This window comes from Rhincodon typus, chromosome 7, assembly GCF_021869965.1.
Source record: "Rhincodon typus isolate 14 chromosome 7, sRhiTyp1.1, whole genome shotgun sequence".
NCBI classification, from domain to species: domain Eukaryota; kingdom Metazoa; phylum Chordata; class Chondrichthyes; order Orectolobiformes; family Rhincodontidae; genus Rhincodon; species Rhincodon typus.
This window is the reverse complement of record NC_063338.1, coordinates 6,172,498-6,199,821: the sequence shown is the minus strand read 5'-3', so window position 1 is coordinate 6,199,821 and position 27,324 is coordinate 6,172,498. Positions and strand designations below refer to the sequence as shown.

Here is a 27,324-nt window from a genome sequence, read left to right as displayed (position 1 = left end):
CGCTGTACCCGGTGTGGCTTCCTCTACATCGGGGAAACCAAGCGGAGGCTCGGTGACCGCTGTGCAGAACACCTACACTCGGTTCACAATAAACAACTGCACCTCCCAGTCGCGAACCATTTCAACTCCCCCTCCCATTCCTCAGACGACATGTCCATCCTGGGCCTCCTGCAGTGCCACAACGATGCCACCCGAAGGTTGCAGGAACAGCAACTCATATTCCACTTGGGAACCCTGCAGCCCAATGGTATCAATGTGGATTTCACAAGCTTCAAAATCTCCCCTCCCCCTACCGCATCCCAAAACCAGTCCAGCTCATCCCCGCCTCCCTAACTTGTTCTTCCTCCCACCTATCCCCTCCTCCCACCTCAAGCCGCACCTCCATCTCCTACCGACTAACCTCATCCCGCCCCCTTGACCTGTCCGTCCTCCCTGGACTGACCTATCCCCTCCCTAACTCCCCACCTACACTCACCTTTACTGGCCCCATCCCCGCCTCTTCGACCTGTTTGTTTCCTCTCCACCTATCCTCTCCTCTATCCATCTTCTATCCGCCTCCCACTCTCTCCCTATTTATTTCAGAACCCCCTTCCCCTCCCCCTTTTCTGATGAAGGGTCTGGGCCCGAAACATCAGCCTTTCTGCTCCTATGATGCTGCTTGGCCTGCTGTGTTCATCCAGCCCTGCACCTTGTTGTCTCGGATTCTCCAGCATCTGCAGTTCCTACTATCTCTGACCTCGTAGTTGTTTGCTATTTCAATAAACCACCTTGTTTACATGCTTACGTTTCTCTCTTGAACTTGTTATATTGATTCAATGGAACACAATGCAAGCTGGAGAACTTAAGCATTTACAGCCTCATGGACTCAATACCGAACTTCACAATATGACACCTTTGTCCTTTATTTTTCATTCATTCCCAGTTCGTCATCACTTTTGTTCGTATCTTGTTGACTTTGCTCTCAGCAGAGCACTCACTTTTCTCTTTTCACACCTTCTTTTGCACGTATTTTGCATCTCTATCACTCCTTCATCACCATTAGCAACCCTTTATCTTTTGCTCTGTGCAGCCTAGCTATTCCTCCCTCTCAGTCAGCAGCATAAAGACTGCTATTTTGCAGCCACATTCAGTTCTGAAGAACAGTCATACCAGATTATAAATATTAATTGTATTTCTCTCTCCACACATGCTGAGTTTCTCCAGCACTTTCTGTTTTATTTCAAACTTGGAGCATTTTGTTATAATACAGAATTCCCACGATAGCAAATGGTCATAGAAAAAGGTTCAAATATTTCAGTAGATTATGTATAAAGTACTCTGATGCACTATATCCAAAATGCATATTATAGGATCACTACACTACAGATAGAGGCCATTTGACTGCAGCAAAGAGCATCCCCACCCACCCTATCCCCATAACCATGGCCAATCCACCTAACTGGTACATCTTTGAACTGCAGGAGGAAGCTCACACAGACATAGGGAGAACATGCAAACTCCAAGCCTGGAATTGAACACGGGTCTCTGGTGCTATGAGGTAGCAGTGCTAACCATTGTGCCACCATGCCACCCTGCCACCCTAAATGATAGAAAATGGTAAGAATTGATTTGCATTCACACTTGTGATCCCAAATAGGTTTGAGTCGCCTATTGTGTAAAAGGAGCTGAATAAGTAAATATTTCTCTATTGAGTCAATTAGCAGACGGTCATTCTAGGTACTCTGTACTACAGGTGAGTGGATTTAAAGATGACTGGTATTTGAACAATGCAAGGGAAAAGGTCTGTCCCTTCAGCTACTCTCAGCAACTAGACATGGCATGGGAAAACACTGACAAGGGTAGAAGGATAGAATACAAGAAAGCAAAAATAACAATTTAATATATACAAAATGTTATTGTGTTCTTACTGCCTGCTTCCTGTATTTGACTAGTATTGGATGTTCAGTGAGCATTGTACTATCCGTGGTGACTGTTCCATAATCCCGTTCTTCCTTATAAAACTGTTTGTTGAGATGCTTCGCTAACCTTTCATCATGGGTTTTCCCGAGAGATTCCAAGTCCACAAGCTGCACAAGAAAAATAATACAGAATTAACCCACACATGTTCCCTTTCAGTCTGGCTTCCTTAAAGCTACAGTACTGTAATACTAATGTCAGCTCCTGCCATATCTTTTAAGATGAATCTGCTGGAAAAGTGCTGATGTTTGTGGGAAAATCGAATGGAAGCATATTGATAAATGGGTTTAATAATGTTACTGATAAAAAGCACACCAGGCAGCATCTGTGGAATGAGAAGCAGAGTTAACAGGGAGAATCTGAACATTGAGGAGTGCGTGGGTTTAGGTATAGATAGGTTTAAGTCCAACAAAACTTTGAGAGAATGGGGAAGGTAACTCCAACTTTCACACTTAACTTGTTGCATCTCCCAGGCAAGGCAGATTTCCATCATTTTTTTTTAAATTATAGAATGCCTACAGTGTGGAAACAGACCATTTGGCCCAACAAGTCCACACCAACTCTCTAAAGAGCATCCCACCCAGACTCACCACCCCCCCCGCAATAACTCTGCATTTCCCATGGCTAATCCATGTAACCTAGGCATCCCTGTTTGCTATGGGCAATTTAGCGTGGCCAATCCATCTAACCTGCACATCTTTGGACTGTGGGAGGAAGCCCACACTGACATGGAGAGAATGTGCACATTCCACACAGACACTTGCTGGAATTGAACACAGGTCCCTGGCACTGTGAGGCAGTAGTGCTAACCACTGAGCCACTGTGCCACCCATCAGTACTATTTTAAGTTTTACTTCATCATAATTGCAGCCACCAGGGCTTCCCAAAGTTTGTAGATAAGGCCAGAAGGGCTTGAATAAAACACATGGAAAATAGCCATAGTCAGGAATCGTTGCTTTTGTATTAATGCTAACAACAATAACTTGCACATTTATTATAACTGTAAGAGTAAAACTCTCCAAAGTGTTTAATAAGAACATTAACAGGCAATATCTGGCAACGAGCGACAACAAAGGCTATGTTTTATTCATTTACAGGACAAAGGCAGCGCTAGCTCAACCAGCATTTATTGCCCATCCCGATTGCCCAGAGGCAAAATTTTGAGACCATTCTGGTACTTTGAAACATTTCTAGATTTCTACAATCAGAAGGGAAATTTTAAAATGGGCAATTTGCAATTTGAAGATGCTCAAATACTGAGGTTGATGCATGCTGTGTCAAGAACAGTAATTCTGAAATTCATGCACCCACATCTTATGCATATTTTACCAACTTAAGCTAGAACTGATCCCTTGCTCAACTGATGCATTTCAAATGAATTTGCAGTTGCTTGGTAGGGAAAAACCTCTGAAATGATGTGAACAGCTAAAGGTTACTGTCACCAAAAACAACAAAAAGTTCCATTAATGGCTGCTTATTCACTTGAATAGTGCAGACCTTTTTAGCTGAGTGTTTGTTATTCACTAATGAGCCACTGATTTTACTCTTAATGTCACATCCAAAATGAGGCATCGACAGTGTAAAATCCAGAGATAAAAGTTACCCGCAGAAGGTTAAACATTTAAGTTCTGCTATCCTGACTGTATATGATAAATTGTAAACTAAAATATAAAAGTGTTTGGGTGCATTTTATTGATATAATGTGGAAACCAAGATCTAATTGATGAAATGGAATAAATCTCTTGTCTCAGTTGTGTGATTATCATAGTGAAGGATGAGTAAATTTTTTCCAATAATTATGCAAGTTGCAGAACAGATTGCCTCTCTGGCCATTGGTACTAGTAATGGAATACTCCTAATGCTAAATGAACTTGTAATAAAGTGTGTGAGTACTATCAAGAAAAAAATCATTTGAGACAGAGAGACAGATAGACAGGGGTTGACTTGAATTCATACAGCAACTTGCAGTACTGCAAGATGTCCCAAAATGTTTTATAGCCAAAGAAGCATTTATGAAGTATTGTCATGGCTGTAAGTCAGAAAGCGTGGCAGCTAATTTGTAGACAAGGTCCCTTAACCAGCAAAGAAATAGATAGTGACTGGGTAATCTGTTTTTTTTTTCAGTCATTGGTAGCGAAGTAAATATGAACAGGGTAATAAATTTAGCCTGATTCATCAAATATGGAGGGAGTTCGTGGACCCAAATGAAATTCCCAGATAATATTCAGCAACAGCAAAACGAGGGCGATCTGGAGGGGCCTCAGCAAGACAAAGTGGCACCACAGGAATCTTTTGGAGTCACTTTACACCCTAACATCTCTGGAGACACAATTGTGGGTACAAGTTCAGTGACAGCAGCTATGAATTCAACTGAAACAAACTTATGTTTGTACATTTCAAAAGGGGGTTTTAAACAAGCTTAGATGTTTTCAGTATATTGATGTGTTGAGTCGACATACTTCTGCAAGGAGTTGAGAGGTATTGATTGACTGATACTTGTTACTGAAATGAAGGGAAGCATAGGTTTGGACTGTTTGATGATCTTACAGCAGAAGAAGTTAAAGAAGCATGTATCAGCCAATGGAGCTCAGTGACCAGTACATCCATAAAACAAAATGTGATACTATTGATCACAAGGCATGGAATGATACTCAAACTTCAGGAAACAGAAGCAGTACTACAAAATATATGAAAAACTGTTTGATAGCTCAACCACATTCACACTTACATTCACTCTAGCAAGAGCTTTTGTACGATATGAGTGCAATACAAGTTATGTTTCAAAAATACGTTATAGGGTAATTGAAAGATATGAGCACACAAACATACAAATTTGGAGAAGTAGGCCATTTGATCTCTCTAGCCTTTTCTGCCATTCGATAAGATCATGACTGTTCTGATTGTAGTTTCAATTCTAATTTCCTGTCTCCCTCCCACTACCTCTGACTCCCCTCTTAGTTGAGAAGCTGTATACCATAGCCTTAAAATTATTCAAAAACGCTGTTTCTACTGTAGCGACTCATACATTCCAAGAAAACAAATCATAGAATCAGAGAATTCCTGCAGTGTGGAAGTAGGCAATTCAACCCAACGCATCCACACCAACCCTCCAAAGAGCATCCCACCCAGACCCACCCCCTACCCTAATCCCTGTAACCCTGCATCTCCCATGGCTAGCTCACCTAGCCTACACATCCCTGGACATGTGACCAATCCATCTAACCTGCACATCTTTGGACTGTGGGAGGAAACAGGAACACCCGGGCGGAACCCAAGAAGAAACAGAGAGAACATGCAAACTCCATACAGACAGTCACCTGAGGCTGAATTAAATGTGGGTCCCTGGCACTGTGAGGCAGCAATGCTAACCACTGAGCCACTGGGCTGCCCTAATAGTTTCATCACCTCTGTCTTAAATTTTATTTTAAACTCTGCTCCTTAGTTATAATCTCTCCCAAAAGGAGTCCTCACGACCACCATGTCAATTCTTCTTATGAGAGTGCCTCTTAAACTTCAATAGATGGAACAATCCTAGCCTGTTCAGTCCTGCCTTGAAAGATAATTGCCCCCATTCTATGTATCAGTCAAGTGAACCTTCTCTGAACTGCTTCTAATGCATTTATATCATTTCATAAACAAGGCGACCAAGCCTATAAACAGTACTTCAGAATTACATATGAACAGGCAAACAAGGAACAACATTCAGCCCCTCGAGCTTACTCTTTTGTACTTTCAAATCCACGTATATGCATATTCCTGATAAACTTGGCCCACTTGCTTACCAAGAATCTATCCACATCTGTCTTAAAAATATCCAGAAACTTCGATTTCATCACCTTTTCAGGAAGAGAATTGTAGACACTTGAAATACTTGAGAGAGAGAAAAAAAATCACCTTATCGCCATTTTAAATAGGTGACCCATTGTTTCAAATAGCGTCACCAATGCTGTGTACAAATTAAGCAAAACATTCCTACTTATATATTCCATGCCACTTGCAGTCAACAAGGTACTGTATTTTATCAATTCATCTAAATGTCAATTTTGAGGAGTTTCATGGAGGATTTATTTCCCTGTGCTCTAAGAATTAACTCATGCAATTCTCCTCTGCTTGCCTTGTTGTGTATACACCATACCTTTGTTGAACCCCTCATGCGCTATCATGTACTCATCAACAGTGAAGTACACACCATTGGTGAGATCTCCTTCACACCATGTTCAAAATGTCGTCATACACCACATCAAGCACTGCCAGCCAGAGGCTCCCCTTCACAGTGCATGTAGTGGGAGAGGAATAAAACAGAAAAGTTTCTGAGGGCACATGGGTGGCATGAGTGACAATTCATTGCAAATACAAGCTTACATTTGTAAATGAATTACTTTTTTACATCATTACTTGTCTGATCGACAATCAAGGTAACTGCAGCTGCAATCAAGCTACGACAGACTACCTGTCCCTTAGCACTATATCATGTCTAAGGGAATGGTGCTGTTTCTCTAATGCCCAGCATAGCATAACATATTCTTATTGCCCAATGTGAGAGAATCCAATGTTGAAAAGCCTTTTGTTAAACAATGGAAAGTTAACTTTTATTAAACAACACCAAATGCAAAGAAAAGCTGTATTTGCATCTGGGAACAAACAGCTTGCCTTTTGAAAAGCAACAAATTTACAATCAATGAATGATCATGGCACCCAGCTCACATCTATGGAACCAGATCTCAATTAGATTCTTTCTTTTTGTGCCTGACACTGCACTGATCTATCAGGGTGGAAATGATGTTCTTCCAGCTTAACTTCCTCATCTTCCTCCTCAAAAGACTGATGCCTCTCTTTCCTTGCTGTAGTTGTGTCGAGCACAACTGTTACAATTGTGTGACACATTCTCTCTGGACTTTAACAAACACACACACACACAAATCCTTTTGTATTTATTAAGTCAGCTGTGTTAGGATAAGGCACTCACAATGCAACATGTGTACAGTCTGTAATGCCTCGCAGCTGGGGGAACACAGCTATGTTGGCAAAGCCTACGGCATGGGCAGCAGCACTGACCTTATCACAGGGAAATGAGAGGTGGAATGATCTGGCATAAACTGCATCAATAATAGACTTAGATGTATTTGTAGGTCAGGATTGAGAGATTGCACACAAGTCCCCAGTGGAAGCCTGGAATCTGACAATTCCATACAAATGTAGTACAGCTGGCACTTTAACAGCCTTTGGGACAGGATAGCCACTTATCAGTGATGGAGATGTGCCTGTGATTTGCCCAATAGATTGTGCCCCAAATCTAATCTCGAAAGAGAACTCACCAAAGTTGAGCTGGTGGAGGGTGCAGGAGAAAGCCTTGATGGTTTATCTATGAGAAATCTGTGGATTCCTCTTCAGAGGTGGGGTGGAGTAAGAGATGATGGAATGAAGAGCTGCTCTTTGCGATGGAGATTGTGTAGTTGGCATTGGCATATACATAGAAGAAGAGGGACCATTAGTTGTGCAATAGGGATAGAAGCTTGAGCATCTTAAGAATTTTTTTCCCAATGGTGGCAGTAATGGAGTAGCACAGCACAGCACAATAATGTTTAACTAGTTGCCTACACATGGAGGTTTCGGTATCTTTGCATGAGCAGTCATGGTCCACTCCAGCCATTTCAATGATCTCCTTCTTATTAGCAGGGCATGGGCATAAATGTGGCCATCATGACACTTGTATCGGCTCTCTATGCCTGGTTATATGACATTTTCCCTTACAATAGGACCAAAGTAAGGACTGAATGAGATGAAAGTAGTTTGAAGAATTGTTGGTGGTGGTGCAAGAGCAGGAAAAGTGGTGAGGTACACCAGTGCATGAGAAGGGAACACAGAGAGTGGGATTGATTCACAGCTTTGGGGGAATGATATGGGTAAGAGTCATTGCATGGAGATGCTGCAAGCAATGATGAGATTGGTACACTACTAGCCTTTGTAGGATTTATATGCAATGTAGACGTAGAGTGAGTTTTAGATGGCAGAGAGAAGAGGCTGGCACTTATCCTTGCAGAATGTACAAAATCACTGACCTTGTGGCACTGCTGTACTGCCATTTTTTTTTAAAATTCCAGATTGTAATTGGATTCAAATGTCACCATTTGCCAGGATGGAATTTGAACCAATGCACCCAAAATACCAGCCTGGGTTCTGGATTACTAATCCAGTAACATTAAATCTATGCCACCTCAGAAGGAGGTCTCTTATTTCCTGGGTATATTCAGCATGTTTCTAGGGTCACCTATGCCAAATGCACAACATCGAATGTGCCAGCAGGAAGCCCAGAGATGGTGCAGCTGCAGAGGTATCCACAAGCTCCACCAGAAACATGAACGGTCAATTGCAAAGCCGTGGAATCATACAGGACAGAAACAGATCCTATGGTCCAACTCGTCTGCGCGGACCAGATATCCCAATCTGACCTAGTCCCATTTGCCAGTATTTGGTCCATATCCTTCAAAACCCTTTCTATTTATGTACCCATCCGGACAACTTATAAGTGTAATTGTGCCCACCTCCACACCCCCTCTGGCAACTTGTTCCATACATACACTTCGGATGCCCAAGTAATTCCACATCAAACTCTTCAGAATGAATATACTCATTGAAGAAACAAATATAATACATCTTGACCAATACATTGCTGAAGCAAATGTTTTGCCTCCAACTCATGTACTCTTGCTTTTACATATAGTCTCTTGTATTGAAGCTTGTCAAATGTCTCCTGGTCCCCCATAAAAATAATGTCCATAAATACTCTGTTACCTGCCACACTAGTTGCCTTTTAAAAATCCAGGCAGTTTCCTTTTATAAATTCATGCTGAATTATCTGATCAATTTATACTTATGCAAATTCTTGACTTCTCTGTACCTAATAATAGGTTGTAGTAACTTCCCAACAGCTAGATATTAGACTAATAAGCCTTTATTTCCCTGCTTTATCACACCTATCTTCCTAAATGCTGGAGCAATGCTGGCTGTTTTCCAACCCAAGAAGCCAACTACTGAAAGAGTTTTGAAATATCAAGGTTAGAGCTCCAATGATTTTCTCATTTACTCCTTTTAAAATCCTGGGGTGAAATCATTGGTCTTGGGGGAGCTTTCATGCTCCAAAATTTCTGACTACATAACCTATCGGGGGCTTTGTTGTAATACATGTTTAAAATTGTTCTGAGCTGTAGTTAAAAGTTATATATATCTCTCAAGGCGTTATAGCCACAGAACAGCACCACTAGTAGATATAATTTATCAGAATATTTGTAAAAGTCAGCATGCTTAGAATAATGGGAATGAATGTGCATATGTTAATTCTTCCCTTTTTAGCACAAGCGCAAAGAACAGAATGGCCTCCATGTAATGCACGAATCTACGATTTATTTGAGAACAGCAGAAGTAGCAGGAAAGTCAAGCTAGTGAGATTCAATTTTCTAAATTTAGAGTGAACAACAATATAGAAAAACATTTGTACAGAATCATCTAGGTCAAACAAAAGCTGTAAGAATGCAGATTTTGGTCCAAGATAGGAATTAAGATAGAGCACGTCAATTTCTCGGTTAGAAATGACAACAGAAGGGAGTAAGCCAGAAAAATAAATATTCCATTGGCTTCGTGGTTTTGTTTCCTGCCATGATCATAAGCATTGCATAAATTGAAAAAAAAAATCTAGAATTGCTATTTTTGTTCAGTGACATGAATTGTGAAAAATTACCCTCCTGATCTGTAGGTGGACTCATTTCATCAGTTCTGCTTATTGAGAGATTGAAGTAGAGCACATAGAGCATGTATGACTTTGAGGTAACATTTACATGACAAAAGGAGCACTTTGTTACATTCCTTGGATTATACTATTTTATAGGTAGACATTGGGTAGTATGAGGTAGAGGTACAAAATTGTCCAAATAGGAAGGATATTATTAAATTGGAGAGGGTGCAGAAAAGATTTACAAGGATGTTGCCAGGACTGGAGAGGCTGGGACTTTTTTCACTACAGCATAGGATGTTGAGGGGTGACCTTGTAGAGTTTTATAAAATCATGAGAGGCATAGATAAAGTGAATAGCAAAGGTCTTTTTCCCAGCATAGGGCGTTTCAAAACCAGAGGGCATATTTTTAAGGTAAGAGGAGAAAGATTTAAAAGGGACCTGAGGGGCAACATTTTCATACAGAGGGTTCATGTGTGGAATGAACTGCTATTCAAAGTAATAGATGTCAGCACAGTTACAACATTTAGAAGACATTTGGACAGGGGACATGAATAGGAAAGGTTTATGGAGATATAGGCCAAATGCGGGCAAATGAGACTAGTTTGGGAAACTTGGTCGGCATGGATGAGTTGGACTGAAGGGGTCTGTTTCAGTGCTATGTGACTGTATGTCCTGTGCCACTGAACACAAGAGAATATCTATGGCAGACTCAAATTTGTAGCAGAAGGTTATAATGACATTACAACCAATGAGTGTGAAATAGCTAAGTAGTCCATTTATCCTTTTGCAATTTTAAATTATTATTTTAAATTCTCAGAAAATAATTCCATTACTGTAAAGAAGCCATACTGACTAATTTAAATCATTCACAGTTATGCATGATATTAATAATAATAGTGATTTCTGACATAAGCATTGAAAATTAGAGCATGATTCATGCATAAAACTCAATTATTTATTTTACTGGTTTGTTCTATTGATGATATCTGAGATTTTTCCTTTAAACCTGTAAACAGGTAATGGATATCTGGTAATATGATTGGATGTATACATCAAAATTATTCGATTACAATATGAATCAAAAATGAAATTCCAATGTAAGCCATGACTTGCAATTTCAGACAACCTGATTGCCCACTGTTTAGATAGTCTGCAATGAGCTGGCAGGAAGCATGGACAAATCTCAATGCAAATGTTTCTCATGATTTTATTAGGCATTAGAAAACAGGCAATCGAACTGGGACAAACAAAGCAGAAGATAACAAAATCTGAATAGCAATTAAAGCTTTTTTTTTTGCTGCCCTTTGGAACTTAACTAATGAATAACTCTTATGAATGTTTTAGAATGTTTTGGAATGCTTTTCAATTCAAATATGCTTTAATCAGTTTATCTAGTGCATCACACTGATTGAGAAGCTGTACCGAACCTAGAAACAGGACCCTCGCTGACATGTAATTAGATTGTGCTCGGTCTGTGTCTTAACTCCATCAACTCACTTTGTTGCTGCAATCCTTAATACCTTACCTAATAAAATTCTCAGTTTTAATATTTTCAATTGGCCTCAGCCTCAACAGTACCTTGCCAGAGAGAGGTCCAGAATTTCACTATTCTTTGTGTGAAGAAGTGCCTTGGCTGATATATACATCAGAAAAAAAAATTAGAATCCAAAATATGGATCTCCATCATCAAGTAGGCAATTTCTCAAACTGATAAATGGGTTTGCATTGATGAAGTGGATAAATTTGAGCAGCCGCTAAGGAAGTTACACTTAATTTATTTCACTGAACATACAATGAATTCATTTTATTGAAAAATTTGAGAAATACAGAACTGTCTGACTGAATTTAAATCCTGAATTTAGCATGAGAAGAAATTCAAAAGAAGAAAATGTACTTCTCGTTCTCTTGTTGCCATTGTCCCATCATAGCTACAGCAAATTCAGAAAGCGATGAAGACACCACAACGCATTACATTTTATGACTCCGGGGCATTGTTGCAATCAGCTAAGGAACAATGGAATGGCTTCCCTCTTTTCCAACTCTTCTTTGACCACACCGTTTTTTTTAAGAAATTGCTTGCCAGTTTAGTGAGTGCTTAACTGTTTACGTGTCGTGGCTATAAAGACTCAAACAGATTTTCTCAAGTCTTGAAAAGACAAGAGCTTGATTTTCTTGTATTTAATCTGGTGTATTTCACATACACACATATGCAAATGAACACAGAAAATAATTTACAAAGTGGGGAAGATAGATTATATGTTATAGGAAGGATGTGATTGTGCTGGAGACTATACAACAGAGATTTATTAAGTTGTTGACTGGGCTGGAGTGTTTCAGTTAAGAAGAGAGATTGGACAGACTGGGGATGTTTTGTTTTCAGCAGAGGAGATTGAGAGGGGACATGGTTCAGATATATAAAATTATAAGCATCACAGATAGGTTAGACAGGAAGATACTTCTCCCCTTGATGGAGGAATTAATGTCCAGGGGATAAGGATTTAAGGAAGGGTTAGAAGATTTAGAGGAGATGTGAGGAAAAACGTATTCACTTACAAGGAGGTGGGAATTTGAACTCGCTGACTGCAACAATGGTGGAGACAGAAACCCTCATAAAACATGGCTTCATAAAAATATGCTCAGAATAGGTAATTCAGAAAATGCTAGGACCAGAGTGTAAAAAGGAGTGCAAAGTGGAAGTGACATAAAAGACAAGGCAGCTCATACAGAAAGGAATATTGATAACTGTGAGCATCCTTACCAACTTGGTAAGAGTGGCATTTATTATTTTCTCATTATTAATCACTTGTGATCTCTATTAATCCCTAATAACACTATAGATTTTATAAAAGTTGCTGGTACAACATATTTTCTAAAGATTTAGAGCTGTTTTGTGGCACTATTTAAGTCATGTAAGATGTGGCTTAGTTGATAGCATTCCTCCATCAGAGTTCTAGAAGATTGTGGGTTCAAGACCTGAGCACAAAAATGAAGGTTGACACTCAAGGCAGTATTGAGTGATCAGTGCATTGTTGAAGGCATGGTCTTCCAAATGATAACATTAAACTGAGGACATCATCTGTCTTCTCACATGACTGTTAAAGATGCCATAGCTCTATTCTGCAGAAGACCAGGCAAGTTAGTGCCAGTGATCTGGATAGTATTTTACCATTCACCAACATAACAAAACAGATTATCCAGTTAATATACACCGGTGTCTACAAAAACCTGCTGAGCAGAAATTGGCTCCCACATTTCCAAAACAGTGACTGCACTTCATGAATTCCTCACTGGTCATTAAAAGCACAATATAAATGCAAGCCTTCTATTTCCATTAAAAATCAATCTTAGACATAAATTCATTATGGCACAAGAGGACATCATTCAGCCCTTGAACAACATTCCATTTGGAAACTCCAATAACTCAAGTAGGAAATGTGTTCACTGTGTAGAGTTGGAGATTCCTATGTGTAACTCTGTTCTGTAATAAGCAAGCCAATCTCAGCTGAGGTAATGATCGAATTATTACAATTGGTTCTGTCCGTAGGCTAGAAAGGGAATAGATACATTGGAAATTAATAGTAACTTCTTCAAATTTATCATTGTGAAATGAGTTTTAATTAAACAGTGGACCATATGAAGATTTAGATGGATTAGCTGATTAAATTATACAGCAAGGCAGATGCGTAACAATTTTCTTTATAGTTTCTTTGTAATTTGTGCACTCAACACACAATATTCCACATAGCCTTTCAATAAAGGCTAACACACAAATTTAAACTCTGCTGTGATGTAAGTCTGAATGGCTCCTAAACAAAGCTTTAAATATTCTCACCTTATACAGATCTCTTGGAGTTTTCCCTGTTGCCTGGACTTCCTCTTCTTTTACAATGACATTGTCCACTGATTCACTCCTGTAGGGGAAGCATGTTTATTGTTGAATAGTGCTGATGGGAAAATAATTCACTAATTTAGAGAATGATCAAGCTCAAGAAAAAAAAATCCATGTTTTGCCAGGTACACAGTAAAATGATGATTATTTGGTGGAAACACTCTTATCGCCTCGTTTGTGCATGCTAGCAGTATACCATCACTCTCCTCCACTCTTAATGAAAATAACACTTCATAAAGCATTCTTGGCAAAAGACTTCAATTCTTGTCATTATACAAATTCACAGAAATTACATCGAACCTGTCACATTAAAATCTGATGCAGAAAGAAGAAAACCACAGCTATAGAAACAAGTAGCATTTGGAATTTTTTTACCCAAGTCAGGATGTTAATATAGCAGATTCTGTTTGGCTACTGCACATTCTTGTTATATTTGAGTCATACATGTACAGAGTTGAAAAAAATGTATTTTTCAGGGTATTTTGTGAAGATATGATGCTGTTTTATGTCAATATTTAGTCAACAGAATTAAAAATCAGTTTTGAACAACATTCTATTTGAGAAGTCCAATACCTCTTTGGGTAAATAAGTTTCTCATGCAAAGCTGGAGATGCCAAGTGTCTCAGTAATGTATGAGCTGATCTTAGCTGAGGTAAACATGGAATTACTGCAACTAACTCTGATGCTACTGAATGATCAAGAGTAAAAGCAGCTAAGGACACTTCCATGACTGACTTTTTGTTTAAACTGGTAATCCAAGCAACCAATGTGTAAATTCACCATTTCTGGAATCTCCAAAGCAAGCCACTGAAAACAGTTGAAGCATTTTTCTGTCTGAAACCATCAGTGAAATGATGTCACCTGCCCTGACGCCCTCAGGTGCACCTGTATCCACAGTCACTGCCACAGAGGTCAGATCAGCCTTCTTGAGGGTGAACTCACAGAAAGCAACAGGCCCAGATGGAGTCCCTGGCCATGCACTCAGATCCTGTGTGGAGCAGCTGGAGGGAGTATCTTTCCTTACTGGGATGTGAGGTTCCCACCTGCTTCAGGAAAACCACTATCATCCTGGTGCCAAAGAAAAATTAGGCAACGTGCCTTAATGACTATCACCTAGTGATTCTGACATCCAGCGTTATGAAATGGTCTGAGCAGTTAGTAATGACACACATCAACTCCAGCCTCCCAGATTGCCTCGATCTGGTACAGTTCACCTACTCTCACAATAAGTCTATGGCAGATGTCATCTCCCTCAGCCTACTCTCACCCTTGGAACATCTGGATAACATAGACACCTACATCAGACTATTTATTGACTTTAGCTCCAGCTTCAACAACATAATTCCAACAAAATTCATCAATGACTCTTACCAATTTTTATAGTTGCATCCTATCCAGATGCATCATAGCTTGGTATGGTATCTGCTCTGCCCAAGACCATAAGAAATTACAGACAGTTGTGAACACAGCCCAGTCCATCACAAAAACCAGCTTCCTTCCATTGACTCTCCTGTCTTGGGAAAGCAGCCAACATAATCAAAGATCCATCCCACAGTGGTTATACTTTTTTCAATCCTCTTCCATTGGGCAGAAGATAGAAAAGTTTGAAAACACTTTCCAACAGATTCAAGAACAGCTTCTTCCCCGCTGTTATCAGATTTATGAATGGACATGTTATGTATTAGAGTTGATCTTTCTGTCTGCACATTCTCTGTAGCTGTTACACCATATTCTGCATTCTGCTCTATTAACCTGATGTATTTATGTAAGGTATGATTTGTCTGGTTAGCATACAAAACAAAACTTCTCACTTTATCTCGGTACATGTGGCAATAATAAATCAAATCAAATAATTCAGTTCAACCTGACCGTCAGTGTTTTAGCCTTCAGTCAAGAAAATGGCACCAATTGGATATATCCACCTTGTTCTCATTTCCCTTCAATTCATTTTGATTCATTTAATTATCTAAAATAACCCTAAATAGTGCTATCTGACTTAACCATCCTCTCTGTTAGGGCATTAACTTGTTGGGGTATACATCGTCAAGTGACAGAATTCCCACCTGGTTACAGGTCAAGTCCTACATTTCTCTTTAGTTGAAGTCTGTCCAATTGTTATATTATTTACTACTGTAGATCTATCTGATTCAGTGATCAGATTACTGAATTTACGAGCCCAAAAAGAACCTCCATGGATCTGCAACAGGAAGGTAGCACAAAAGTGGGCATTCAGTAACTGACACAAGAATGGATTGAGTTCTTGCTAGCAGTTATGAGGATCTCTACATAAATGAATGGTAACCAACAGAGCTCACCATTAGATATGCCAGCACATTATCTCTGTTCTTATGATCATATGTCGCGTACTCAATTGACCATAAGTTCTTATTCTCAAACTAGTTTCTAGGACACACTTTCCATTAGCTGAAGTCTCACAGTTTCCTTATAAGATACACAACAGGCATTGACTAGCAGCATCCATTGACTATTCATCGAAAAATTCATATTCAGTTCAGGCAAGGACATGTTCAGGATGGGCGTCGATGTTCCCTTACATCAAATGGCCTATTTCTACACATTCTGTGTGGTACCAGTTTTTGAGATTATCCTAACACAAGTTTTTACCTTTGATGTGAGAGGAGAGATAACAATTGAGGAGGTAACAGTGCATAGTTTTGCATTATTTCAAATCAGGCCGAAGGAAAAAGCAGTGATAGTTGTCACTGTAATGGCTGCCTGTATTTTCATAGTCTTGAAAAATGATGAGAAACCTTCATTAGGATAAGTGCTTGACTTGGTAATCAAGTAGCATGTTCAAACATCAATTGAGGAGGTAGAGTTTGGAAATATCACAGCTAATCTGATTTCTGAATTTAACACTTTTTCACAAAACCACTGTCAACACTGCTCAATAAAATTTCAGCCACCAAGAAAATTGTGGGTAGAATTTATGGGTTCCTGCTTTGTCTGTGCTTAAAGCCAATAATGCTGCTCAGCACACAGATAAGCATGCAAGTGAATGCTAAGAGAGCAAGTAAACAGCCCAGAGATACAGCCTGATTCAATCTGTGAGCTGGATGCTTGTCCCTGTGCACAGTGTCCTTGCACCAGACTTTCAATGTTAGTTTTTGATGCGCCTTGCTTTGCAAGTCTATCCTTCCTGAGCATCTTGCAAGTGAATTGGGGAAATGCTATCATGGTCACAAGAGGTTCACACATACTGGATGTCAATGTCCATGGATGAGGAGTGTGGGAGGTTGGTTCCAGATAATCATGCCCTGAGATGCTATTTGCTGCTGATCAACATGAAGGGTCTTTGTGTCAGCAATGGGCTGAAGTTGCCAGGTAGCCATTCTTGTTTCCATGTAAAGATATCTCAATGTCTAGCTTGTTTGGTGTGTTTGATAAGATAGGAAGCTGAGTATTAATGAGGCAATTGTGCCATTCATTCGACATTTAACAGGCTATAATCCCACTTAATTGACAACTCACTACTGCCTAGCAAAAATCCCACCTCATTAACTACATTTTTTTATTCATTCATGAGATGTGGGCATTGCTGAGTAGTTCAGTATTTATTACTCATCCTTACTTGCCCTTAAGAAGGTGATGGTAAGCTGTATTCTTGAACCATTGCAGTCCATGTCTACCTTCCCCAATGGTGCTCCCTTATCTGATACTAGCCCAATTCTGCCACTATCCATAGTCAAAAGAACTTGCCACTGCCAGATTATTCAGAATGGAGCAGCATCCCCGGCAACAGCAGCATCTTGAAAAAGATGTTACGTACTCAGGCAAGCACTGTTAGTTCAGAGTTGCACAGTTTGTGACAATTGTCCTGGGCATGGCAGATAAGGGGATTTTGGCACCCTGCTTTGCAGACTGGCATCTGGAGTTCCTGGTTGAAGGTATCATACAGAAGAATCCTGTCCCAGGGCTGGCACAGGAGATCACAACACCAGATCATGCCAGCCTGCTTCGAGATTGCCACCCTGGTGAGTACAGTCTTAGCTATCTGGAAATATGCCCAGAAGTGTAGGAAGAATGTCAATGACATTCTCTGCTCTGCCAGGTTAAGTGACACCATTTTCTCTCTGCTATCTCACACTCAATCTATCTCTGCTACTGCACAGACCTCCCACCAAGGATCATGCTCTACCACTCTCACTATTGCATGCAACAGTTGCCATCACTTCACCCACCCAGCCCCCACCTCAAATCCCCACACATGTAACTCTGCATTGTCAAAGCATTTCCTACTCACTAACTTACCGCCTTTCTCCCACCTGTTTCAGCGCTAACGGCTGGGCAGCCGACTTTCATCTCCCTTTACCTCATAGCAGGAGAAAACAGCCTACAGTAGGGTAGAAAGAATCAAGATGGGTAGTGGGGTGACTGACGTTTGGCTCATCACTCCGCACGAAGAGAAGATCCTGACCCTGATCACCTCAAGTGGCCGCCTGACTGCATCCCAGTCCCTGGACTAATATGGGACGATCCCCTTGACTCCATGTGCTGGACCACCCTGACTGAAAACTGTCTCCCTCGGTCTGACTGTGGACTACTCCCTTTGGACTTTGAAAAATAGCTATTTCGTTGATTCACATTCAGCACTTTTGTTGCATAAGCTGCAGGCATGTGGTGCAGATGTGACATTGACGTAGCTTGGAGCTAGACAACAACATGCTCACTGCCTTAAATAATCACTACGGACCACCATGACAAGCTGCCTCACTTTATGTCTGTACTAAAAGGCAAGACACGGCAGAAGCACTCTCACCTTTAAACTCTGACTGAGGGGGCAAAGCATAAAAAGGCAAGGCAGGATGTTGTGAACTAAGCTGAAATTGAATGAGCGCTAGAGCAGGCAAGGAGCTCTGAGATGAAGCCTGGTCCAATCCATGATTTCGCTGCTTCTCCCTGGTCTCCTGGCATTCCAATGTGAGGTGCTGGGGAGCTCCAAAGTGCTGCATCGAAGTGCAAAACCATTTTGTAAGTGAGTTGGAGACATGCCATGAAGGTGTAGGGAGGCTGGTACATGTCTAATGCCAACCTCTGTGAATGGAAGGTCCAGGCGGTTGCTTCCAATGGAGTGTGCCCTAAGACACTGGGGACTGCTGTTCAAGATAGTGCAAACAGCGGTCACTAGGTACTTTTATGTGGGAGTTAATACTGTCTAGTTTCACTCTGTCACATGGGAGAATCAGAAAATATGTATCCATTCGCCGAGTTTAGGTAATAATAGCATACTGATGCATGCAAAAAGATGCAAATAAGCCTCTTGCTGCTCACTGATGAAAGTCCCATCTCGCCATTCAAACATACATTAGAGAATCGGACATTTTTTCTTATTTTCTAACTGACTCGACAATGCCCACGCTGACAAGGGCAATGGAGATTCTGTTGAAACCACCTCCTAAAGCTTTTCAGAGTACCTTCAAGCACTTTACAACATTTCTCCTTGTTGTTTATGCAATATTGTTGCTCCTTTTGCGGCCGAACACTTGATCTTTGTTGAGTGACATGGAACTCTGTTCAACTGACATTTTCAGTCCAAATTTGATAAATAAGGCTGTGTGCTGTCAGAATAGCACCAATTTGACTGCTTTTGACACATACAAAGATCACATGCTTGAGCGGCCTTTTCAAGCTGCCACACAGGATGCATCTCCAGGAGCTTCCATAGCACTCTCTCCAGCAACACTACAGACATGAAGTTCGCACTCACAAAAATTCAAGGATGCACAGATCCATAAAATATAGGACTGGCAGCCGATGAAATAAGGTAATTGAGATTTTGTATTTCGTGTACATTCCACTGAAAATCAAACAAAGAATGTGATGATGAATGTGCAGAAGACACTTAGTGAGGTCACAGTTGCAGCAGATTGAAGATTTGAGTACCTCACTATTGAATATTAGTTTTAGAAAAAGAGGTTACAACAGGTGTAAGAAGACACTTTTCAAACTGGGATAACAACTGGGATGAACAATACAGTTACAGGAACTTAGGAACAGGAGTAGATTGTAGTGGGAATTAAACAAGATTTTATAAAAAAGGGGTTACAACAGGTGTAAAAAAAACTTTACAAACCAGTACTGCAAGGCCTTGAACTCCTAAGGGTCTGATCTACACCACTGAGAATTTTATAGGAAAACCACTAGCGTGTCAATGATAATGGTTGAATAATCAGTTGCTCGTCAGGAACTGATTAACTCTGTGAATTAGGTTATTGTAAACAGTAAAACATATAAGTTATGACAACAAGCCAAATGATTTTTCCGTGTGCTGTTTGGAAACCCATAGAAGACAAACTGGCAGGCAGTGTCTCAATGTACGACATATACAGAACATGGGATCCTTAAAGGTGAATTCTCTTCAAGGCAAAGAACAAATACAATATGGTCCTCCTTTCCAAAAGAAAGTTTAACTACTTACAATGACAAACAAGTCTGTGAGTCTCCATAAAAAACAGTTCATTTGCTGATACGTCCAGATCTTGTGATCGTAATTTGGTTTGAAGGTGCCATTGCCATCAGTGATATTGTCTGAAATTCCTATTTATAGTGTCCACTTTTTTCATATGAAATGTAATTGCTCTTCCAGAATTTGCTTACCTCAATGCATTACAGCTAAATTTTATTCCAGATTAGTCACTGATTGATCCATACGTTGGGCTATATTGATTGGTTCAAATCTTACTGACATTTCTGAAGAGCTTCCAGCTCATTCTGAAGCTTCTGGCTTTGTACCTCATATTCTTCTAATTCTATCACAATTTTAGCTTTCTGTTAGTCTGGTATATTTTTTTCTGCTACAGCCTGCTCTGTTTACTGTTCAGCCTTGGCAACATTTTTATTTTGTTTTCATTGAAGCCTGAACCTGAAGCTCTGAAGGCAGGAAGGGTGCAAAATGAACCATGTGTGGGGGATTTCAATGTCCACCACTGAGAATGACTTGGCAGTAATGTGACAGATCGAATTGGTTGGGTATTGAAGGACATAGCTGATAGACTGAGTCTGTTGCAGGTGGTGAGAGAACCAACAAGAGGGAAAAACGTATTTGACCTCATCCTTATTAATCTGCCATCTGCAGACACATCTATCTATAACAGTACCAGTAAGAGTGATCACTGTACAATCCTTATGAGACGAAATCCTGCTTTCATGTTGAAAATAACCTCCAGCGTGTTGTGTGGCACTATCATCATGCTAAATGGAATAGACTTTGAACAGTTCTAGAAAATCATGCATGAGAATCCATGAGGTGCTGTGGACCATCAATGGCAATAGAATTGTACTCCAGCACAATCTGCAACCTCATGGCCCAGCATATTTTCCCCTCAACCATTACCATCAAGCCAGTGGATCAACCCTGGTTCAATGGAGAGAGCATGCCAGTAGCAGCATCAGGCATACAGAAATGAGGTGTTAACCCGGTGAAACTGTCAAACAGTACTACTTGCATGCCAAATAATATAAGCAGCAAGTGATAGGGTTAAATGATCCCATAACCAATGTATCAGATCTAATTCTGCAGTCCTGCAGTTGTGAATGGTGGTGGACAATTAAACAACTCACTGGTGGAAGAGGCTCCATAAATATTCCCATCCTCAATGATGGGAGAGGGCAGGACATCCGCACAAAAGATAAGGCTGAAGCATTCGCTGTAATCTTTAGCCAGAAATGCCAAGTGGATGATATATCACAACCTTGTCCAGTGGTCCCCAGCATCACAGATACCAGTCTTCAACAAATTCAATTCACTTCACATGATATCAAGAAATAGTTGGAGGCACTGGAGGGCTATGGGCCCTGACAACATTCCGGCAATTGTACTGAAGATTTGTGCTCTACAACTTACCAAGCTGTTTCAGGGCAGCTAAAATACTTGCATTTACCTGACAATGTTTAAGATTGCCCAGGTATATCCTGTACACGAAAAGCAATCCAACCTGGCCAATTATCGCTCCATTTGCTTACTCTAGATTAGCTGTAAAGTGATAGAAGGTGTCATAAACACTTCTATCAAGCACCATTGCCTCAGCAATAATCTGCTCAGTGACGCCCAGTCTGGGTTTCACCAGGGCCACTCAGCACCTTGTTTCAAGCATGGACAAAAGCACTGAATTCCAGAGGTGAGGTAGGAGTGACAGCCCTCAATATGAAGTCTGCATTCAACCAAACGTAGCATCAAGGAGCCCTTGTAAACCTGGAATCCACGGGTATCATGGGGAAATCTTGGACACTAGTTGGAGTCATACCTGGCACACAGAAAGATGGTTGTGTTTGTTGGAGGTCTATCATCTCAGCTCCAGGACATCTCAGCAGACGTTCCTCAGGGTAGAGTCCTAGGCTCGACCATCTTCAGCTGTTTCATTAATGACCTTCACTCCATCATAAGGTCAGAAGTGAGAATGTTCGCCAATGATTGCACGATGTTCAGCGCCACTTATGACTTCTCGGATACTGAAGCAGTCCATGTCCAACACAATAAGATCTGGACAATAGCCAGGCGAGGACTGACAAGTGGCAAGTAACATTCATATCACACAAATGCCAGGAAATGACCATCTCCAATAGAAGCATTCTAACCATTGCCCCTTTGACATTCAATGACATCCAATGGCATTACCATCACTGAATCCCCCACTATCAACAACCTGGGGGATATCATTGATCAGAAGCTCAGCTGGCCTTGATATATAAGTACAGTGGCTATAGTTCTAAAATGATGGACTGAGAGTAATGTGGATCTTGCAGCTGCTCCTGAGATTGCAGGCTTACTACTAGATTTGCTTCTAGATTTCTTACAGTAATTACATTTTAGTAGTATAAGATTTTATTTTGATTCATTTTTGTTTCTTTTATAGACAAAAATGCAAAAAGAACAAAAAAAACAAAAATTATTTTCCAAATGGAGTTCTATTTACAGACCTTTTGGAGAGGCCTACACATGGATAACTCAGTGTTCTTTTTTCTAAAATTATATACGTAGAAGTACAGTTTTTTAACATCATTAAATGGATTGTTTTTTAAATTGTGGAGGAGAGTTTCTTTTTAAACAGCGTTGTATTCACTCAGATTTTGGAGAAGCCTACACGTGGACTGCTCTATGGTGAGATTTTTTTATCAGAGGATTGAAAGCTGTCTGCTGGTCCACTTGAGGAAGAGTTTTTTTTAATTCTATTGTTCAGCCAAGTTGTTTATTTAATTGAAGATTATTTTAAAATTTATTATATATTGTAGGCTTAATATTAATTCACAGGTAAGGAAAGGTAGTCTATTTTAAATATAAGGTGCTATCGTAAGCTGCTTCATTTTAGGCTTCATGTCATTGAGAGCATACAAGAGACACAAAGTTAAATGACCACTAGATTTAAAGAAGTGATTACAAAGGAGGTTCAGTCAGAAAGATGTGTGACTGTCAGGAAAGATAATAATGTGGTTCAGAAGTCTCCTGTGGCTATTTCCCTTTCAAACAGACACTCAGTTTTGGGTACTATTGAAAAGGATAGTCTCTCAGAAGAAAATAGAAGAGGTAGTCAAATCTTAGGCACGAAGAATGAACCTTATGTTCAGCGGGGTTTGACAAAATTTTAAAGAATAACTGTTGTAGTGCACTCAACTGTCAAGGGCACAGCTTGGAGATCCTGTGGAAGTGAGCATGAATCTAGGATAGTATGTTGCTTTCCTGCCAAGATTAAGGAAGTGTATTGTTAAAGGAGAGAGTGAGAAACCAGAAGTTATTGTACACATTGATAGAAATGACATAGTTAGAGAAAGGATTAAGGCTTTTCAGAGTGAATATAAGAGGTTAGGTAAAAGATTAAAAAACAGAACCTCAAAATTAGTAATCTCTAGTTGCCAAACTCGAATGAGGAAAAGAATAAAAGCATTAAAGAGATAAATCAACAGCTGAAGAGGTGGTGTGATGTTCAGGGATTCAGGGAATCTCCTCTGGGGCAGAAAAGATCTGTTCAAAAACGATAGGACCAATATCCTAGTGGGAAGATTTGCTAATTCTATTATAATAGAATTATAATAGAGACTGTAAACTGTTGTGTGTGTGTGTGTGTGTGTGTGTTGGGGGGTGGGGGGGATGGTGGTTCTGGCAGGATCCTGAGTACCAGAGTGAATAAAAAGGTACATGAGGATGGTTTTGAATCTGAAAAGAACAATTACAAAAGATAAACAACAGTAAGTCAGAGAACAAATCAATTCTGAAGAATTAAACTGCATTTATTTCAATGCAAGGGGTCTTTCAGGTAAGCTGATGAACTCAGAGCATGTTTGGCAACATGGGATTTGGATGTCATAGCTATTAGACAATCTTGGCTGAGGAATAGACAGGACTGGCAGGTCCATGTTCCAGGTTTCAGATACCATAGGAAGGATAGAAAGAGAGGCAAAAGACGAGGGGATGTGGTGCTTTTGATTAAGAAAAACATTACTGCTGTAACTGGAGAAGATATTTCTGAAAAATCATCCAGTGAAAATATGAGTTGAAATTAGAAATAAAAAAGGAATGATCACCTTGATGGGGTTGTATTATAGAACACCCCCACCCCCCAGCACCACTACAACCAACACCAAGAGTCAAAGGGGAATGGTAATATACAAGAACTTTTAAAAGTTGATTAGAGTAGACTTTTCACAGGTAAAGGGACTTCTGATAAGTAGGAGGCTTTTAAAAGTGTGATAACAAGAGCTCAGAGTCATTAAGTTCCTGTTAAAGTGAAAAGTAAGATGGATGGGATTAGAGAACAATAGATGTATAAAGAATAAAAGTCAAGAATAAAAGGGAATCATATATTAAATATAAACAACTGGGTTCAAATGAATCTCTTGAACAGTGTAAAGAGTGTGGGGGCATTCTTAAGAGGGAGATCAGGAAGGCAAAGAGGGAATATGAGATAGCCTTAGCAAATATGATTAAGGGTAATCCAAAAAGATTCTACAAATACATTAAGAGCAAGATAGCAACTAGAGAGAGAGTAGGGACCCTTACAGATAAAAGAAGCCGTCTTTGTGTTGAACCTCAGGAGATGGGAGAGATATTAAATGAATATTTCACATCAGCTTTTACTGTGGAGAAAGAAATAGAGGCTAGAGAACTTAGGGAAATAAATATTGATGATTTAAAACAGTTCACACTACAGAAGAAGAAGTGCTGGAACTGAGGCCTCTTCTGGATTACTGTATCTACTTCTGGTCACCTGTTATAGGAAGGATATTATTAAACTGGAGAGGATTCAGAAAAGTTTTACCAGGATGTGGTGGGGAAATCAAGGGTTAGGGTTATAAGGAGAGGCTGGATAGCCAGGGACTTTTCCCACTGGAACGTAGGAGGTTGAGGGGTGACCTTATAGAGGGTTATAAAATAATAAGGGGTGAATGGCAGGAGTCTTTTCCCTAGGGTGGGGAATTTCAAGACCGGGGGCATATTTTTAAAGTGAGAGGAGAAAGATTTAGAAAAGACCTGAGGGGCAACTTTTTTACACAGAGAGTGGTTCATGTATGGAATGAACTTCCAGAGGTAGTGGATGCAAGTACAGATACAATGTTTAAAGACATTTGGATAAGTACATGAATAAGAAATGTTTGGAGAGATATAGGCCAAGCGCAGGGAGGTGGGACTAGTTTAGTTTGGGATTATGATCAGCATGGACTGTTTGGACCGAATGGTCTGTTTCTGTGCTGTGTGACTCTATGACTCCATAACTGCAGGTCAGAGGCTAGGAAAACTGTAGCGAGTAACTCACCTCCTGAATCCCCAAATCTTGTCCACCATCTACAAGGCACAAGTCCAGATTGTGATGGAATGTCCCCTACTTGCCTGGATTGATGTAACTCCAGCAACACTCAAGAAGCTTGTCTACATCCAGGACAAAGCAACCTATTCAATTGGTACCACATCCACAAACATCCACTCCCTCTACCACCAGTGTTCATTCGCAGCAGTGTGTACAAGATGCACTACAGAAATTCACCAAGACTCCTCAGGCATCACCTTCCAAACCCATGACTGTTCCATCTGGAAGGGCAAGTGCAGCAGATACATGGGAACACCACCACCTACAAGTTCCGCTCCAAGCCACTCACTATCCTGACTTGGAAATATATCATGGTTCCTTCACCGTCATTGGGTCAAAATCCTGGAAATCCCATCCTATCAGCATTGTGGATCTACCTACCGTATATGGATTGCAGCTGTTCAAGAAGGCAGCTCACCACTACCTTCTGCAGGGCAACTAGGGATGGGCAATAAATGCTGGCAGACAGTGACACCCATATCCCATAAGAGAATTTTTAAAAAAACCTGTTGCACTTGTTGCTTCAGTGACTGTTTAGTTTCTTCTATGTCCTGTATGAGTTCTTTCACTTGAGCATCGTTGCTGTCATTTATTTCTAAAAGAATTGCCTCACAAGTAATTTTCAGCTCCTTGATGGAGTGCAGTGTGCATCATCAACATGTTATTGTCGGTCTTTCATTTTCTCCAGCATTGCTTGAGCTGAAGCTGATGTTTCTACCATGTTATGAGCCCTGTTGATAGTACTACTGGACATGTCAGATGCCAGATGAAACCTGGCTTGATAGAACATATGATTTTTAAAACTTTAGTCCATCAACATATTCACATGAGGCTGCAGATTTTCTTCAACAACAAAAGTTTATTGCACAAAAGTTTAAAAAAAGCTAGTTATTTAAATATAGAAGACCATTAAAATGATCTTAACACACACAGTTAAACAACATTCCCAACCTGTTTCCCAACACTATCAGCTGCAGACACACAAATCCAGAGAAATTACACTCCTTTCTCAACTCTTTAAGTCTCTACTCATCTGATTCCTTACAGTTTCTTTGTGTGGTCTGTCGAGATAATTCAATTAGTCCTTTCCAAGTCTGCTGATATGAATTTTTCACAAATCTAACGGCCTCAACTTTATTGGGTCTAATGAACTGCAGATTTGTGACCAAACTCTCCTTGTTTTAGAAGCATTGCAAAATAAATGCTTTTGTTAAGGTGGCTTTTTCCCTGAACTACCCTTCACTCTTTCTAGGAAAGAAATTAAACTTGCTCCTGAACCAAAAACAAAAATAATAGCTTAAAATATTTACTGTACTGTACTAAATCCAGGCATGCCACAATATATTCAGAATTTCACATTACACCTTAGACATGGCAAAATATAACATAGCCCATATTTTATCTTTTCTAGTTGGCTACTTGGCTTTGTCCCACAGGTTGGCCCAAATAAGTCACTTTTGATTTGACAAATTCACTTTTAACCAAATTAATAAACAAATTGGCTCCTTGTAACTGATCAAAAATCTTTTTCAAGTGGCGTCAACATTCTTCTCAGTTTTACATGAATACAATCACATCGATGTAGACAATGCAGTAATGTAGGCATATTATCCTTAAATGACTTTGTTATTTAATTGTTGGAATGTTGCTGATGATTTTTTTTTCAACTTGCATGATTTAGCGTTGATAAAGTATACCCAGTGCTGCAAAAGCTGACATGTCTTTGGCTCTGTCAAAGGAACTCAGCAATATCCTTTCAACAACTCCTTTCTGGTGATGAATTTTGTGTGTCCAATTCTTCCAATGCAGTCTTCCAATCTCAGAATAGGATATGAGTCCACTTTTGCTATTGTACAGACTTTACAATAATCCGTACTGAAACATTGTGATACATTTGGTTTCAGCGCCAGCACAATGGGTTAGCTGCTATGACA

General features: G+C 40.0%; 1 protein-coding gene across 1 annotated transcript in view; it reads right to left on the bottom strand.

The window, feature by feature from the left end:
- The window catches only part of LOC109919897, a 253,629-nt gene that overhangs the window by 112,272 nt on the left and 114,033 nt on the right, over positions 1 to 27,324 (bottom strand). The window contains exons 4-5 of the mRNA XM_048598683.1: positions 13,518 to 13,596; positions 1,908 to 2,066 (exon numbers count right to left, since the gene is read on the bottom strand). Coding sequence (XP_048454640.1) covers positions 1,908 to 2,066; positions 13,518 to 13,596 — 238 coding nt within the window. The remainder of the gene's footprint in view (positions 1 to 1,907; positions 2,067 to 13,517; positions 13,597 to 27,324) is intronic.